This window comes from Triticum aestivum, chromosome 2A (genome assembly GCF_018294505.1).
Source record: "Triticum aestivum cultivar Chinese Spring chromosome 2A, IWGSC CS RefSeq v2.1, whole genome shotgun sequence".
Taxonomy (NCBI): domain Eukaryota; kingdom Viridiplantae; phylum Streptophyta; class Magnoliopsida; order Poales; family Poaceae; genus Triticum; species Triticum aestivum.
In genome coordinates, this window is record NC_057797.1 from 246991621 (window position 1) to 247009567 (window position 17947).

Sequence of the window (17947 nt, forward strand, 5' to 3'; positions counted from 1 at the left end):
ATGGGAACAACATCCGACTACGGATGAAACACAAATAGAAGCTCAAATAACATCCACCCTGCTAGCCCAGGCTGCCGACCAGGAACCTAACCCAAGATCGATAAAGAGGAAGAAGAACTCCAAAACATGTAAACATCGCTCTCACGTCATGAACACCGCGTAACCTGTACCTGCAACTCTAGTTGTAGTAATCTGTGAGCCACGAGGACTCAACAATCCCATTACCATGGGTATCAAGACTAGCAAAGCTAAATGGGTAGGAAAGGGTAAGTGGTGAGGTTGCAGCAGTGGCTAAGCAAAGTATGGTGGCTACCTTACGAGTACAAAAGTAGAATGAGGAAGTACGCAAACGGCTGCAAACTAGTAATGATAAATAAGTTATCCTGAACTACTTATGTTCAAACAAAACAGAACCGTGTTCTCTTCTCGAACTCACTTGAAAGAGACGGTTAGGGTTACACATGCGGTTGGTGTATCTTGATTGAGTTTACTTCAAGTTCACTACAACCGGATATTAACAAATTCCCATCTGCCATAGAACTGCAGGCATGGCTCTCGAAAGTTTAAACCCTGCAGGGGTGTCCCAACTTAGCCCATGACAAGATCACAATCCGCGGAGACAATCCTCCATCACGGGACCTTCCGATCAGACTTGGAATCCCGGTGCACAAGACATTTTGACAATGGTAAAACAAAACCATCAAGACCACCCCGTGCGTCAATATCCTGATAGTAGCCGCGCGTATCTCGTTCTCAGGACAACACCATCTATGCATAGTGGACGATAGCCAAAAATACCATCGAGTTGCCCTGAGGTGGCACCGCCAACTGATCGGTAGCTGGACCAACACTCATGAGGAGCACTGGCCTGGGGGGTTGATTAAGAGACCTCGGGTGCTAGCCGTTCCCTATGCGAGTTTTAGTTGTTATTAGACAAATGGTAAAACCAATGTTGGGCCTTGCTGGAAGAGTTTTATTCAAAGCGAACTATCAAGAGGGGCCCATAAACCCTCACTGTGTTAGGGACGCAAAATCAAGGAACATAACTTTGGTATGACGGGAATTAGGGCGGCAAGAGTGGAACAAAACACAAGGCATAAGGCCGAACCTTCCACCCTTTACCAAGTATATAGATGCATTAATTAAATAAGATATGTTGTGATATCCCATGATATCCATGTCCCAACATGGAACGACCTGCAACTAGCAATGCTATAAGAGGGGCTGAGCAAAGCGGTAACATAGCCAAACAACCGTTTGCTAGGAATGCTAAAAAGGTTAGAGGCTATCATGGCAATCTGGGAGGCTTGATAAACAAGTGGTAGGTAGCGCGACATAGTGATGGCAGCGGGACAACTAGCATAGCAAAGACAGTAGTGAGGTCCAAGGTGACGGTCATTTTGCCTGAAATCCCTCTAGGAAGAAGACTAAATCCATGAAGTAGACGAAGCAACATAGACGAACCAAGCGTATTTGAACGAATCCTCATGATCGCAACGAAACGGGAACAAACGAGAAGAAGCACAACCGAAAAGAAGCAAAAAACATGGTAAACGCACAACACATAAACATGGCATGATGCTCATCCAAGTATGATGCATGACAAGTCTACAAGATGCTACTTATGTCAAGAGATGATGCATACAAGAACAACACATCAAAGCAAGTTTAAATGAGGCCAGAAACAACATATAACAATTCCGGTAAGTCCCCATATGCAAATTTCGAAATTGGTTCAGATCTGAACAAAACATTATGTTGAAGTTGTTAAACAGCAAGTTAAAGTGCACCAAGATGATCTACATATTTTTCTAGTCAAGTTACATATAAAGTTCATTTAATTCGGAGCTACGGCCTAGAAGATATGAGCAAATCAAGTTAAACATGGCATTGATGCAAATGCAAGCAAAACAACACCACAGCGATTCCACAACATGGATGCAACATGGCATGATGAAACTACATGCAATACCAAGCAAGTTTCATATAAAGCACGCTCAAAAGGGAGCAACGGTTCAACACACACACTCAATACAAGTTTCAAACACAATCTTCCCAAAACAGCAACTAAGCACTTTGCAATCAAGGAAACAACATGCTACAGGAATAATATGGACACAAACTTGATGTGCACTTCAAGTACAGACAACATGCTTCAAATATCATTAAGGTTCAGGTTCATAGGCATCGATATTAATTCAAGATGATCAATGCAAAAAAGCAACTTGATAACACAGATTAGGACTTAGTGAAAAACAAAGCATATGCATGAGTAGAGTTTATTCGATGGCATGTTGGAGGCAAGAAATAATTAAGCTACAATGCAAGAACATGGCAAGCAAAATCATGGCATGCTAGTACATATCATGGAGCTCAAAGCACACAATATGGCATAACCATATGAGCAAAAGGTTCATGGGAATCATCAAGTCAAGATGCAAACACGATATAAGCTGATTCTCAGACTTGGAGGAAATATGGGAATGCAGAACAATAACATTATGATGCTGACTTTGGAGACACATAATAGCAAGCATAGCAACATTAATATTTATGCAAAAGACATGGGCATGTAGTAGACATGATATACTTCAACTTAGTCCATGGGCACAAGTTCATATGATGCATGGAGTAATTCTAACATATAAGGACCCTAGCCAACTTGCCTCCAGGATGCTTCCCTGATTGAGCCGTCCGTGACCGTCTGATATGCCTTCTAACGCATCTGAGTCGTTGGATTTTCGCTTGCGGTTAATTGTTTTTCACCCCGCGGTTCATTTTTATGCCCAATGACCGGTGGGCTCGTCTCACATGCGTATTGGCTGGGTGAGTGGCGCCCAGGTGAGAGAGAATTTGTCTCATCCCTCCTCCCATCCCGTGTGCCGCACATGCACCCAAACCAACCCAATCCAGTCCTGCCATGCACTATGCACAACCAGTCCCCTCCCGCACGAATCCGACCAGATAGAGAGGAATATGGGAGGGAGAGAGGGAGGAGGAGGAAGATGGGAGGAGGGAGAAAGAGTGAGGGGAGAGGAGAGGGAGGTCTGGCGGCGGACGGGAAAGGGTGACCGGCCGGCGTCTGCCTATGCCCCTCCTCCCGCAAGAACCCTAGGGGGAGAGAAGATGAGGGAGAGAGAGAAAAGGAAGGAGAGGAGGGAGAAAGAGAGAGGAAAAAGGAGAGGGAGGTGCGACGACTGATAGGAGAGAGTATCACCAGCCAGCATCGGCCTGCACCGGCGAGGATGGGCGCGACCTAGAGGTTGGCGGCGGCTCGATCTGCTCTTGGATCGGGAACTGCGACGAGGCTGGGTCTCGGGCGCGATTCACAGGAGGCTGTACTCCGCCTTTTCCTCGTGGTGCGGCGGACGGCGGTGCGCTCTGGTCGGCAATTAGGAACTCCTCTATTTATATATTTTGGGCCTGCTAATGGATGTATCTTGATTTGAAATATTTGTTGTGAATTCGTTCATTTTCTCATCATGTGATTTCTTTTGCTAGGACAAATTAGGCCTAAGCCAATGGGGGAGAAGATGGAGTACAGGGATGAGCAGTTGGATCACACGTTCATTTGATGTCTGTGCACAAGATGGAGAAGTTCGCTAGAAGGAAGAAGAGTTGGGCGGTGAGGAGGAGAAGAAGGTGGTCTGCGACGTGCTTGCACGCGCAGTAGCAGGATTCCACCCATGAGGTGCTCCTCTCGATGCTCCCTTCCGGTGCTAGGCTTACGTTTTCAACACCGCCCTCACTGCCCCCTTCTTCCATTGGCTCATCGGCCGGTTAGAGGTCAGAGATCTAATACTCCGCACTGCCTCCCGTCAATTTTTGGGATACATGCAAGGTTTATCATCACCCCATGGATCATGTGTTGTTCATTAACAACATTATCAAGGTGGAGGTCAATGGTGTGAGACAGAGAAGTGGAGTGCTCATAAAGAAACGCAGGTATGTACGAATATGATGGATGCTTCCATTGCCAACTGATGAATGCATGTCTCCTTTTGCGCAGCTGCTTCCTGGATTCGCCGTCGTGGCCGCCGCCTCTAGTCGCTTCCACCTGGACATCCTTCGCCAACAAGGTAATTTCGTTTCGGTCCCAACTGTCCTCCTATCCTCTGCGCTTTGATTGCTATGAGTTCTTGTTGTGTGTGTGCTTGCTGGCTTAGTGATGTGTGTGTCCGGGAACCCATTGTGTTCTTTTTTATGGCTTGCTGCTGCATGCATGATTGTTGTGGCTGGCTTGGTGGTAGCATCATACATACTATTCTGGTTGGTTAGCTTGAAGCTCTTAAGCTAGGCTTTTAATTCTCTGTGTCTAAATAATGTATTGCTATACCAGATAAAATATACACATGCATTGCAAACATGATTCTGCTTATACGCGGAAGTATATTTTTTAAATCTATCTCTTCAATTCTTAGTACAATTCTTTACTAGAAGTCTAGAACTATGTAATTTGGTAATCGTGTCAAAGGTCACCTGGTTGTGCCATATTGCACTGTGATTTGTGAATGCTATGTCGTTGGGGAATCAGCGAGCTTGGTTATATTTCTAGGGCCATCATGTTAACTTGTGCTGGTAGCGCTCGCTTGCTAGCTATGAGTTCTGGTTGTGTGTTTGCTTACTGCCTTAGTTATGTGTATGTGTGTCTGGGCACCTATTGTGTTTTTTTGCTAGCTTCCTGCTGCATGCATGATTGTTGTAAATAGGTGCTGGCTGGTTGGTGCTGGGCTACTGATGGCATGAGACCCGCTTCAAAAAAAGGAATGAAAGGAAGCATTTGTTCATAGAACAAATATATTGTAAAAATTTCCATGGAAAGCCTGCATATTTAGCTCAGAAAAGGAGTCTAAAGAGGCTTAGATTCTTGTTAGGTATTGATTTTGTAAAATATCTGCAGCTATATATTGCTCAAACAAAGAAAGATTTTACTCAACCTTCAATATAATGTATTTCTAATTGTTCATAACTACTTCATGTTTTGTTGTGATTTTGCAAGATTATGAAATTATTGTATTTCAAAATTGTTATACTGATTCCTCGATGCGCTGTTCATGGCTTCGTTCTTATTTTATCCTTCTTTATTTGAGTTTTTTCCTTTCCTACAAGAAGATGCTGAGTCATGTAATATGTTCAAACAAGAGAGAATCTACATTTTATGAATGCTTTCTTCTTTTTTCATTGTTACTTCAAGTTAGCGAATTCAGTTAAGTTGTACTAAGAAGATTCTCTCCAGCTACACATATTATTCAGTCATGGGGCCATTAAGATCTTTTGCCTTTTAGAAAATGGGAGATGCCATTTAGACCTTACTCTGTTCAACTTGATCTTGAACTTGCTACAACTGTTTCTAAGCATTTTCCCAAGCATTGTTTTATTTGCATCAGAGAATGAGCTCACCTTACTCAGTGGATGTGACAAGTAAAAAATTAGAAACTGAGCAATTAGTGCCACTCTTAAATGTTGTAGAGCAGTCCAAATTATCCAATAAATCATTTGTTATCAGCGTCTAATTATAGAAGTTGAATCAGTTGTTCCAAATTACCCAGTACAAATTGTGGATGTTAAAAATCTGTTTTTTGTTAGTCAAATTGTTGAAAGCCAGAGCTGGGTCAAGTAGCCGGCCTTCGCCTATGCCATTGTCTGAGAGAAGCAACATCGGCATTGGGCATTCCATGTGCAGAGTGCGTGAGTTAGTGTTTTTTGTTCTATCCTTTCCATCTCATGACTTTGTGTGGAGGTGGCAGCACAACCTGCTGTTTGTTGTAATGCCTACCTCAAAGAGAATTAAGTGCTTACAAAATTATTTTTCTACTTGGTTGTTTTGTAGATGATGGGGTATGCCATGGAATGGTTGGGTTTTGAGTGGTAGGTGATCCCTATGCTAGCGGTGATAGCAGCCATCATTGGTACATTTCAGTAATATATAAGTCCATTTAAGGCCCTGTTTGTCTAGGCTTTGGCTTCTGCTTTTGCAGCTTTTCTATTTTAGCCATAAAGCCATAAAAGCTCCTCAATAGGTGCTTTTAGAGCTTTTATGGCTTTTGGAGCTGAATATTGTTATATTGATTCATCAAAAGCCAGAAATGCTCCAAAAACACCTATTTAGGAGCTTTTATGGCTTTTTGGCCAAAGTGGAAAAGCTGCAAAAGCAGAAGCAAAACCCCAAACAAACAGGGATATGTGTTTTGTTTTACTTCCTCCGTGGTGACTGTGAATGTATTCTCGGCTTTATAGTCAGTAAAAAGAAGGCATGCAAAACATTATGTTTTTCCTTGGTTGAATGTCTCATTTAATTGTCGCTTATTTATTTCAAGTCACTGAATTCACATCGAACTTTCCTTGTGCTTTCCATTAATAAATAAGAAATTAATATGCAATATTTTTAATATGTGAGGAGGCGAGAGAAGAAGAAAAGAGGGGTTGTTAGGTCGGACCTTGGTATGTCTCTGACCAGAGATGGTTGGATTCGTCCGATGCTCTTCCAAACAGTGCATTCTAGATTCAATGGGTAGTACATGGAGCTTATTTACTTTGCTGCTCTTATGGCTTTATCTGTACTTGACATATCAAGAGCTGATGGTAGGTTCTACCTGATCGATTTTAGCTCCTCTTTCTTAGGTTCCGCTGACTCATGTTCTTATGTTATCCTTAGTTTTCCCTTTCTAATTTTGCAAGGGGGTGTACTCTGTCCCTCAAGGTAAGCGTGAATGCAACGAACATTGATTGTGGCTGTTCCGATAAGAAATTGAGTGCAAATTGAGTTTTAACAGTGAGACTTATTCCATTTGTTTATCCTTTTGGCCTTTTAATCAAGAACAATGTTCAGAGCTTACATGGTTGTCTAAATTTAGTTCTGTAAAAGAGCAATATTGATATCATGCAATGATCAGTGCCAATTAGGATAGTTATAGAGTTCTTCCTCAGTTGCCATTGAGCAAATATTGAATTTGTATGATTTGTTCTAATACCAAGTAAATCTTGGTCTGCATTGTGTTAGTTTTCGTACTGAGTTTTTTTTGGCTATTTTCGCTTAAATTAGGAGTTGATGTGAAAAAGAGTGTGTGCTGACATGCATGCAACCAAATCATGTATTAATGTGAGGTACTACATATACTTGCGTATCTCTCTTCAGAAGCACGACCCTCTTCATCCAACTAGGAACATCAAAACCAAATGGGATATCTTTGACTGCACTTCAGATGGCCATGCTGTGAGTTCCCCATTATTAAATAGTATCTGAATCTGCTTTGTATAATTAAGACACACTTTATACATAGAGCTGCTATAATTAAGACATTCTTTATACATGAGTGCGACTAGCCTATTTTCTAGCCTATTTTCTCTATTTAAAAGTAGAGTTGTGTTTATCATAAAATTTATATACCATGGACTTGTTGCTTTCTGTTTATATAATAGGGCAGTTCGTCTTCTACCATTTGTTTTCTTCATTACATGTCTCTTAGATTGTTGGAGGGCCTTTATGAATAAGTTGATTAACTACATTTATGGGTTAATATATTTGCCTGATGGGTTTCCCTATTATGGCTCATGGTTATAGATGTAGTTTGCCTTTTCTATTGTTGTTTCTCCAAATAGTATCTACATCCCACTATATTATATGTGTTGTGAATGTACGGCTGTTAAATATGTTTGTTTGCTTATGCTGGTATGTTATGTGATCATTGTAAAAATCATGATGCATGGAAATTTGGAGCAGTTAATCCCAATAGCGAGACATGAGTTATGCTCGAGGTAATTGACCTTTGCACAATAAGATATATGGGCTCTTTTGAATGCAGCATTTTAGCTGAACTGATGGAGATGTTAGTATTCTACTTTTGTTCATAGATTTCAACAGATTTTCCATGCAAAAAAAATAATGTATCAAGGCTAGTTTTGTCATGTATTTCTTGGTGAATGTGTAGCAAGCTCTTAGTGTGCTCATTTTCTCCTCTGCTAAAAATAATTTTCCCAATGAAATAAGTACATGCTTAATGATTTGTGTTCTGTGTTAATGATAGGGGGTATCAACAAGAACTTAACGCATGATGCAGCCAGATTGGGTCCATTCTTGATGGGGTGGAACTGGAGCTTCCAGGGGATGGTTCTGATCCAGTTCCATTAAGGGTGTATTTTTTTAGAGCTTGGCCTCGTGTGCTTTTGTCCATGCCTATGAACAGGCTGCCCTCCATGCCATAAGATTTTTATAGGGCTTATATGGGTTTGTAGTTTGAGATTATAATTATGACTGTATGATGGCTTATAGGAGCTTCCTTCGTTTTTCCATGACAGTTTCTGTCGTGGAATTGTCACGGCAGATGTCCTAGGGCAAGGACTTAGTCGTAGGGACATCACAATAGGAAGCTTAAAGGGGTTAATCGGGACAAAGGACACGAGAGGGTTTTATACTAGTTCGGCCCCTTACGATGGAGGTAAAAGCCTACGTCTAGTTGCGATTGGTATTGCTGGGGTTTCGATCACCAAGAGGCTCAACTCGTCGGCTTGGTTATCGACTTCTTGTTTCTCGCCCTAAGCCGCCACCGGGTCGTCCCCTTATATACATGGGTTGACGCCTGGTGGCATACAGAGTCCCGGCCGGCTCATAATCGTGTCCGGCACGGGGACTTCCTTTACATGCCTTTCTTTGCAAGTCTTTCCTTACATACGGCGGTTTACAATATCGGGCCATAAGCCGCCCCCAGGCCTTTGGGCCTTCTATAAGGTTTAATAAACTATCATCTTGGATGTTCACTAGGCTTCTTATGTAACCCGCCATTGGGGCTGACCCGGCCCCTCCTTGGCGGGTCATACTGATAGTAATATCCCCAACATCAGGCCCCAGGTTGACTTTGAACTTCGTTCTTGGTCAATCTTCAATACTTAGACAAAAATTCATCTTCTTATCTTCACTGAAGTTGTTGTAACCCACCGTGACATCATCTTTTGAAAACGCAAAAAACTTTCATGACACCATCTCCCAACGGATGTTTAATCTTTAATGTCTCCCGAGAATCGAGGCGCCTATGTAGCTAGATAACCATTGTTCAGCTCTTCCTTGATATTCGTGCCCGTCTGTTTGCATCTTTCCCTTATAAATAGGCACGACTTGGCCTTCTCACTTTCCTCTCTCACTCCGTCTTCTTCCTCTCACAAACCCCCTGCTGCTTGATTTCTGCCGCCGCCGTGCCTCATCTCTGTTTCCATTGACCCTGGGCCGCTGCATCAACCTGAACCGATCCAGAGAAACTGCGGCTACCTCCGGAGTAGACCTGCAACCGTAAGTTTTCTTTCCTTCAGTTCTCAGATCTGCATTAGGGTTTCCAAGCTCTTGCGTGTTCTTCATAGTTCATCATAGTTCATCGTAGTTCTTCCACCGCCAACCTTTTCTGATCCAAAAAGTCATATATATGCTCGCGCGGTAGTGTTTTTGTACCTCTTCTTGATCAACAGATCCCTTTCTCTGATTAAAAGGCTGCTTCAGAACTTACCGACTCCTCTGTACTGAACTTTTTAGGACTAGAATGGTTTTCATTTTGAATAACCATTTGATCTGGAATAATACCAAGCAATGTAGGAAACTTCTTTGTCTCACTACTTAGCTGAATTTGTCTTCTTAAAATATCTGTAGTCATGGTGGCTTATCATGCCGGCTTAATTTTCCTTATATGTCATTAGCCCTTAACTAAGCCGCCATTACTTGTTTGGATCTTCATCACTTAAGTGTCAATCTCACCATTAAACTGAATCGGCATGTGGCTTTTCTTGTTAGTTCCTTGCACATCATGACGTCCAAAACACCAACCATCTGTAACTGTGTTCCCTCAACCATATCTGAGGAACGTTTAAAAGAGTTCTTCACCATAGGATTTCTGCCAGCGAAAACTATCATGCCTTACCGTGCCCCTGGCCCGGAAGAAGAACAACCCAATCCAAGAGAGGATGAGGTGATCGTTTTTACTGACCACATGAACCGTGGCTTCTCACCGCTCGGCTCAAAGTTCTTCAGAGAGGTCCTCCACTTTTTCAAGCTCCACCCTCAAGATATCGGGCCCAACTCCATATCTAACATCTGTAACTTCCAAGTGCTCTGTGAGGTATATCTTTAACAAGGGCTGACCATGGAGTTGTTTACAGAATACTTTTATCTAAACCGGCAGAACGAGTGCACGAACGGTCTTAGCTTAGAGCTTCGAGGCATATCAATTCAGCGCCGGCAGGGTGCCGTCTTCCCCCTCATTGTCTTACCAAGTCACCCAAAGGACTGGAACCAGACTTGGTTCTACTGCCAGGACACTTCACCAGCAAACGAGAAGCCACAGCCGGGTTATCGCCCCGATCGTCTTGATTCCAAGTTCGCGCTTCCTAATAAGCTTACCGTTGCTGAACGCAAGAGGTTGATACCGTCTATCAAAAGGATCAATGCTTTGTTGGGGAACGGGTTAACTGGAGTTGATCTGACCCGCTGCAGGATCTCACGGCGGGTCATCCCTTTGAGCCGCCGGTCAAAGCTGATGTATGAGTATGGTGGAGGCCCAGATGACTCTCTTCGTCACAACCACGTTCAATTCACAGAAGAAGATATTGTCTCAATGTCAACTCTTCTGGTGAATGGGAAATATGAAGATTGCAGTGTCGTCGGGTTAAACCCCTTCTGCCAGCTTAACCCCGTGCCAGAAGTAAGGATGTCGTTATTTCTCTCTTTTGTATTTTCCCAGCCGTATTGTTTTAATACTTGCCCGACTCTTTATCTTGTTTTTTACCTGTCTGCAGGCCAACTCTGACTTCTGGAAAGTTAAGTATGACCACGAGGCTGCCAAGAAAGCGAAAGCCGCCGCCATAAACGCCAAGAAAACGACCCAGAGGTCGAAAAAGAAGAAAAAGAGCATTGTTGAAGATTTGATGAAGCTTGATGATACATCTGACTCGGAGGTAGCCCTTGATTCCCTTAGCCAATTTTTTAACAATCTTATTGGCACTGATCATTACCAGGATGACACAGGGGCCAGTCAGGCCGTGGAAGCAGAGGTAACTATCATTTCCTCCGACTCAGAGCCCTTGCCAAGTCAAAAAGTTCGACGAGTGATCCATAAAGTAAGGTTTTCTAACACTTTAGCTCACTTGGATCCCTACTTTCGTTTGAAAAAACAGCAACATGAGAGCCGCCGTCAAGCTTGGACTGAAGATGAGCCGGCTGTCATTCTTCAAGAAACTCCTCAGAAGCGTCCGAATGAGGTTTACCTCTTTCTATCTTTAACTCTTTTTAATGGATCCTTCCCCTTGTATTTCTTTTAAATCTATTTTATCCTTTTAGGAGGTGTCTCGCTCTTCTGGTCACTCATCGCAGACGCAATTTCTGGCCTTGAAGACTGCCCCTGGGTAATGAAAAATCCTTATATTTTTGGGTTGTTCAAATTGTATCTTTATACTGATGATCTTGCAACATTTTTCTTGGTGGCCAAGCTAAATCCAAGAAAATGAAGGTAGCTAAACCGGTGGAAGACCCGCCAGTGCTTGCATCTGACCCCGCCAGGCCATCTTCTCCATTAACCGACCCTCCAGCAGACCCGCCTGTTGATGTAGAAACAAATCCTCCTGAGTTGTCATTTGATGAAACCACTGTGAACCCTTCTGCTACTGGACCATCAAGCTCAGCCAACCAACCATCACCGTCTGCACAAGACATTCAGATCACCGGGAGCCACTTTATTGAACCAGGGAATCCAACCGTGCTGGCTCGGTGTACTGCAAAACAAGAGGCATTGGAGAGGCAGAAAGTTCGCTTTGACGTTGCCAACTATGACCATCTAAATGCCAATGATATTTTATCCGACTATCTCAACCATGTACACTCCAGTCGCGACTTTGAGATTGAAATGGTCAAACAGCTGCAATTGAAATACGAGGTACGTTCTTCCGGCTTATCTATATTCCTTCAGCCCCCAAGTCTTCGGATTATGAGAGAACCGGAATGATCTGTAGACTTTAAAATATAGGCCAAGACCTTTACCTTTGAAACTTTTCTTGAATTCAGTAGAACAAAGCTTCACCTGCAGTCCCCAAGGGCCGGTTCATTTTGATCATAAATGAGCCGGTACGTTAAATTGTTTGGTACCGTATTCAAAGGACTTAATACTCCGGCTTAACCTTGAGAAACTTGCTGAACTTCATACATTAGCCCCCAAGTGCCAACTGATGTTACTTTGTAAGGTACTTGGGACTTAAAGTATGTCTTTAGAGTCATAAAAATTTGATTTGGCATACATTAGCCCCAAGTGTCAAGTGGTTTTTTGTAAAGTACTTGAGACTTAAATCTTGATTTTTGAACTTGAAGCAAAATCTTGACTCATCTGAATGTTGTGCAGAATGCCTTATCTTAATCGAACTTGCAATTGACTGATGCGAAGACCCGGCTAGCGAGTCAGGAGGCAGAAATCAAATCTGCTAACTCCAAGCTGAAAATAAGTCTCTTTGAGACGGAAAATTTAAAGACCAGTTGCGCTGCCAAGAAGAAAACTTGGGAAGAGGAAAAAACGCTTCTGACCCAACGCGCTGAGAAGGCCGAAACAGCCCTTGAAGAGATTTCAACAGAGCTGAATGGTTTAAAGGGTCAGGTGTCTCAAATTGTAACACCCCGGATGTAACTTTCCCAATTTGTACTCCAACTCTTGCCGTTTTCGGCGTTAAGTTATTTTTTTCTCGGGTTTGGGTCTTTGTCTCCGTGTGTTGTTGTCGTTGTCATGCTTCTCATATCATGTCATCATGTGCATTGCATTTGCATACGTGTTCGTCTCATGCATTCGAGCATTTTCCCCGTTGTCTGTTTTGCATTCCGGCGCTTCGTTCTCATCCGGTGGACATTTCTACATTTCTTTCGTGTGTGGGGATTAAAAATTTCCGGATTGGACCGAAACTTGCCAAGCGGCCTTGGTTTACTATCGATAGACCGCCTGTCAAGTTTCGTATCGTTTGGACTTCGTTTGATACTCCAACGGTTAACCGAGAGACCGAAAAGGCCTCGTGTGTGTTGCAGACCAACACCCCTCCAATTTGTCCCAAAACCGACCTAAGCCTTCTCCATCATCTAGAGCGTTCGATCACGATCGCGTGGCCGAAAACCGCACCTCATTTGGACTCTCCTAGCTCCCTCTACCTCTATTTAAAGTCCCCTCCCAAAATTCGCGGATCTCCTCTCTCCCAAACCCTAAAAATCCCCTCGCGCCGCCGCCGGACACGTCCGTCCTAGGCTGACAAAGCCGCCGCCACCGTCCGTGCCAACCACGTTACGCAACGTGGCGGCCCCTGCCCGCGCCGCCGCCGAGGCCCGCCGGCCCGAAGCCGGTCCCCTCCCCGCACCAACCGGGCCGCGCCCGTGCCCGCTAGCGCCGCCGCCTCCCTCGGCGCCGGCGCCCGACGTCGCCTCCCTCAGCGCCGGCGCCCGATGCCGCCTCCCTCAGCGCCGGTGCCCGACGCCGCCGCATCCTCCGCAGCTCCACCACGCGCCGCTCTCCCGCCGGCCGGCCGGAGCCGCGCCGCGCCACCTCGCCGCCCACCGCGCATCGCCGTCTTTCGCCGTGGCCGAGCCCCGCCTCCGCCGTCCACCTCGACGCCGGTAGAGGCCCGACCACCGCCCCGCTCTGGCCATTTCTTCCTTGTCCACCGCCGCTGTCTACAGTGATTCCGGCGAAGATCCGGCGGTCCTCGATTTCGGTGCGCTGGATCTGGATCTAAATCTCCTCGGGTTGACTTTTTCTCTCGAAATCCCAGATCCAAGTGCCCATGTTCATATCATCATATCTTTGCATCCGTAACTCCGATTTGGGAACATAGCATATCAAAATGTTCATCTCAGAGAGTACATCATTTCGTTCCATTGCATCATTTTCATTTGAGTTCATCTTGATGCCCGAAATGCTGTTCGAAGAGGGCTACTTGAGATAATTGTTAGATCTACTACTCTATTTACCCTTTTGTCATTTTTGCCATGATTAATGTGTTCATGTTATGCCCATGAGTTCTACATATATTTTGTTAAGGGTTTTGTCATCTTTCCAGAGGTGCAACACATGTATTTTTGTGATGTGTGTGATGACTAGCACAAGCTTGCAAAGTGGTGCACTTGATAATTCTGATTTCAGGGACTTAGCAATTCCACTAAGTCCTTAATCTGTTTATCTCATATGGCCATATGTTCATGTTGTTTCCTAGTGATCCGTGCCTCTTTTGAGGATGATCAGTAAGGATGTTTTGTTAATCTTGTAGTGCTATTTCTATCCATGTCTTTGTTTGCAATTATGGAGCACCCTAGCTTGAGTCAATCGAGCTCTACTTTTGCTACTTGGTGAATCTGGGCAGATTGTCAACTTGTTTGCAATTTTGCCGATGATGTTGTAGTTGATCCGTGCATGCTATGCTATTGTTCTTGCCATGTCTAGTTTGCATTTTGTGTAATCTTGATGGGTGTATGCTTAGATTATCATGACTTGCACCGTAGTGAGTGCGTCGAGCTCGCAAACATGCCTACTTGATATCTGTTTTCAGCATGCTCCAGTTTTCACTAAGTCGGAAAACTGATTATGTTTTTGCTATGTTCACATGCTTGCAGTTGGATTTTCTGATCACTTTTGGCTCAAGGTCACTAAGGGACTTTTGTTAAGGTATTTGAGTAGCTCGATGCCATGCTTTACTTTGCCATGTTCAGGTCCTGTAGCATATAGTTTTGTTGCTCCGAAGAGTGCTACCTAATCTGAAATTCCAGACAAGTGTTAATTTCACTATGTCTGAGATCTGTTGGCCATATGCATTTTTTCCATGCTTGTTTGAACCTGTTAATGGATGAATTGGCCGTAGCTCAGTGCTAGACTTTTGTTAAGCATCTTGAATGCATCCCTGACATGTACTTTGTTGTCATGTTTGGGTGCTGTAGCATGTTCATCTCATTGCATTTAGATGCCTACTTGCTGTAAATCGCAGACCGGTGTCATATTTGAATTGCTTGCCATTTCCAAACCATGACTCCGATTCAGGCGTTCTTTATATTGTTTTCAAGCGATTTCATCTCATCTTTCCAGTGGCACACTTGTATTCCCAAGATGAGGCCAGGTTCATGCATTCCTTGTCATATCTTGCATTTGCATCCCGCATCGCATCCCGCATAGCATACCATCTTTGCATCATCTTGTTTGATCCTTGCACGTGGTTGATTGTGTCCTTGTTGCTTGTTTGTCTTGTTTGGGTAGAGCCGGGAGACGAGTTCGCTAATGAGGAGCCCGCTGAGTTTGCTTTCGAGGATCCAGTCAACTCTGACAACTGTGCAGGCAAGATGATCATACCCTCGAAATCACTACTATCTTTGCTATGCTAGTTTGCTCGCTCTTTTGCTATGCCAATGCTACGATGCCTACCGCTTGGTTTCGAGCCTCCCAAATTGCCATGTCAAACCTCTAACCCACCTTGTCCTAGCAAACCGTTGATTGGCTATGTTACCGCTTTGCTCAGCCCCTCTTATAGCGTTGCTAGATGCAGGTGAAGATTGAAGGTCGTTCCTTGTTGGAACATTTATTTACTTGTTGGGTTATCATTATATTGCCTTGTTATCTTGAAGCATCTATATAATTGGTAAAGGGTGGAAGGCTCGGCCTCTCGCCTAGTGTTTTGTTCCACTCTTGCCGCCCTAGCTTCCGTCATATCGGTGTTATGTTCCCGGATTTTGCGTTCCTTACGCGGTTGGGTTATAATGGGAACCCCTTGATAGTTCACCTTGATTAAAGCTTTTCCAGCAATGCCCAACCTTGGTTTTACCATTTGCCTCCTAGCCTCTTTTTCCCTTGGGTTTCCGGAGCCCGAGGGTCATCTTATTTTAGCCCCCCTCCGGGCCAGTGCTCCTTTGAGTGTTGGTCCAACCGAGCGATGTCCGGGGCTACCAGGGGCAACTCTGGGCTGGCCTACCCGTCGTCTTGCTCATCTAAGTGTGCCCTGAGAACGAGATATGTGCAGCTCCTATCGGGATTTGTCGGCACATTCGGGCGGTGTTGCTGGTTTTGTTTTAACCTGTCGAAGTGTCTTGAAGAACCGAGATACCAAGTCTGATCGGAACATCTTGGGAGGAGGTCTATTCCTTCGTTGACCGTGAGAGCTTGTCATGGGCTAAGTTGTCCGGTTGTAGATAACTTGAACCTTAACTTAATCAAAATGAATCAACGGAGTGTGTTATCGTGATGGCCTCTTCTCGGCGGAGTCCGAGAAGTGGACACGGTGTTGGAGTAATGCTTGCGCAGGTTGTTCTCTAGTTTTCTCGCTCGCGCTTTGCCTCCTCTTCTCGCTCTCTTTTGCGAACAGGATAGCCACCATATTTGCTAGTCGCTTGCTGCAGCTCCACATATTTTTACCTTGCCTTACCTATAAGCTTAAATAGTCTTGATCGCGAGGGTGCGAGATTGCTGAGTCCCTGTGGCTCACAGATTACTATTACACCAGATGCAGGGCCTGATGATTCCGCTCTAGGTGACGCGCTTGAGCTCAAGTGGGAGTTCGAGGAGGACTCTCAACGTTACTATGTTTCCTTTCCTGATGATCAATAGTGGTGCCCAGTTGGGGGTGATCGGGACCATGTCGCATGTTGGGTTATCTTTTATTTTGGCGCCGTAGTCGGGCCATGAGTGTTTGGTTGATGTAATGTTATTTATGTACTAGATTGACGTGGCGAGTGTAAGCCAACTATGTTATCTCCCCTTTATGATTTATATTACATGGGATGTTGTGAAGATTGCCTAACTTGCGACATATGCCTTCAATGCGATTATGCCTCTAAGTCGTGCCTCGACACGTGGGAGATATAGTCGCATCGAGGGTGTTACAAGTTGGTATCAGAGCCTTCCCCGACCTTAGGAGCCCCATTGCTTGATCGTTTTTTTAGTGGCCAAGTTGTGTCTAGAAAAATGTTTTGAGTCATTAGGAATTATATATCGGAGAGTTTAGGAATTCTTTTTTACTTCCCAGTCTCATCATCGCTCTGGTAAGGCATCCTGATGTAGAGTTTTGACTCTTCTCTTCTCAAATTTCACTAAAAAAAATTTTGGATCACGCGGGTGTCTTGGAATCGTTCCGATGGTTTTATGATGAGAACATTGTCTTGGTGCCTCCTGTCAGGGGTTTTGTGGAAGTGTCCCGGGGAGTTGAGCTCTGAGGTGTTGTCGTCATAATTTTATCGTTGCAGTTCTAGAATACCTGAGTTTAGTACGCCGACATCGAAAATCTCTTTTATGCAGTTCGTTGGTGAGATAAACTCGACGCCACCCAGTACTAGGGCGGGAGTTCGGGAGTATCGCCATAACTTGTATAACAGATGCTTTTCAAAGGTTGAGGTAGATGGTTTCCGAAGGTTTCTTGGTTATGTGTTGAAGGATGGATACAACTGGATGTAGGATTTGCTAGACTTGGGTGAGATATTATGCTTCCCCTGTATCCCCAACACCTGATTGCATAACCGGAAAGGTTCGGGAGTTTCATAGGTGGGAATTCAAGTAGCTCTAGTTCTTCTTCCACGGATATTGGTTTGAGATTGAGATTTCTTACCGATTATTCGTTCTTGATCCGTACCTTGTTGATTTATCTCTCTACCTTAATTCTAAGTGGCTTCTCAATTTATGGATATGTGACCATTTCAAGAGGAATGCATTCGTTCATTTTGTTCGGATGTAAAGACTATATGTTGCAATTTTCATTCCGTTGGATTCAACTTCAATAATTGTCTATCAATGTGCTAATGGATGTCAACCTCTTCAGGATGGCTCCTCCAACGCGCACGACTCTGAATCCTGATCCGCCACCACCTCCACCTCCTCCGGAGGCATGGCAAGCTATGATGGCTGCAACCAATGCAAACACACAGTTGATCATGCAAATTCTTCAAGAGCGCAATCAAGGCAACCAAGGGAATCAAGGCAAC

General features: G+C 44.2%; 1 protein-coding gene and 1 long non-coding RNA gene across 11 annotated transcripts; both read left to right on the forward strand.

Moving 5' to 3' along the window:
- The first annotated feature begins 2908 nt into the window (after window positions 1-2908).
- On the forward strand, window positions 2909-8289 carry LOC123188487 (uncharacterized). 8 transcript variants are annotated; one of them, XR_006494713.1, is made up of 4 exons: window positions 2909-3384; window positions 3502-5684; window positions 5831-7755; window positions 8025-8289. It is a non-coding gene; the product is annotated as an uncharacterized lncRNA (long non-coding RNA). The 8 variants fall into 8 exon arrangements; XR_006494707.1 differs by having other exon boundaries at window positions 2912-3384; window positions 3502-4079; window positions 5587-5684; window positions 5831-8289; XR_006494710.1 differs by having other exon boundaries at window positions 3502-5692; window positions 5831-8289.
- Window positions 8290-11002: 2713 nt separating this feature from the next.
- LOC123188488 (uncharacterized) lies at window positions 11003-12728 on the forward strand. Of its 3 annotated transcripts, XR_006494715.1 has the most exons (5): window positions 11003-11028; window positions 11152-11235; window positions 11315-11379; window positions 11464-11906; window positions 12366-12728. XR_006494715.1 is itself a non-coding variant. In XM_044600636.1 (3 exons), exons 2-3 carry the CDS (start codon window positions 11478-11480, stop codon window positions 12378-12380), a joined length of 444 nt encoding a protein of 147 aa, XP_044456571.1. In that variant the 5' UTR covers window positions 11096-11235; window positions 11315-11477; the 3' UTR covers window positions 12381-12728. The 3 variants fall into 3 exon arrangements, 1 of the variants encoding a protein (XP_044456571.1); XR_006494714.1 differs by lacking the exon at window positions 11003-11028 and having other exon boundaries at window positions 11096-11235; XM_044600636.1 differs by lacking the exon at window positions 11003-11028 and having other exon boundaries at window positions 11096-11235; window positions 11315-11906.
- Window positions 12729-17947: the final 5219 nt, after the last annotated feature.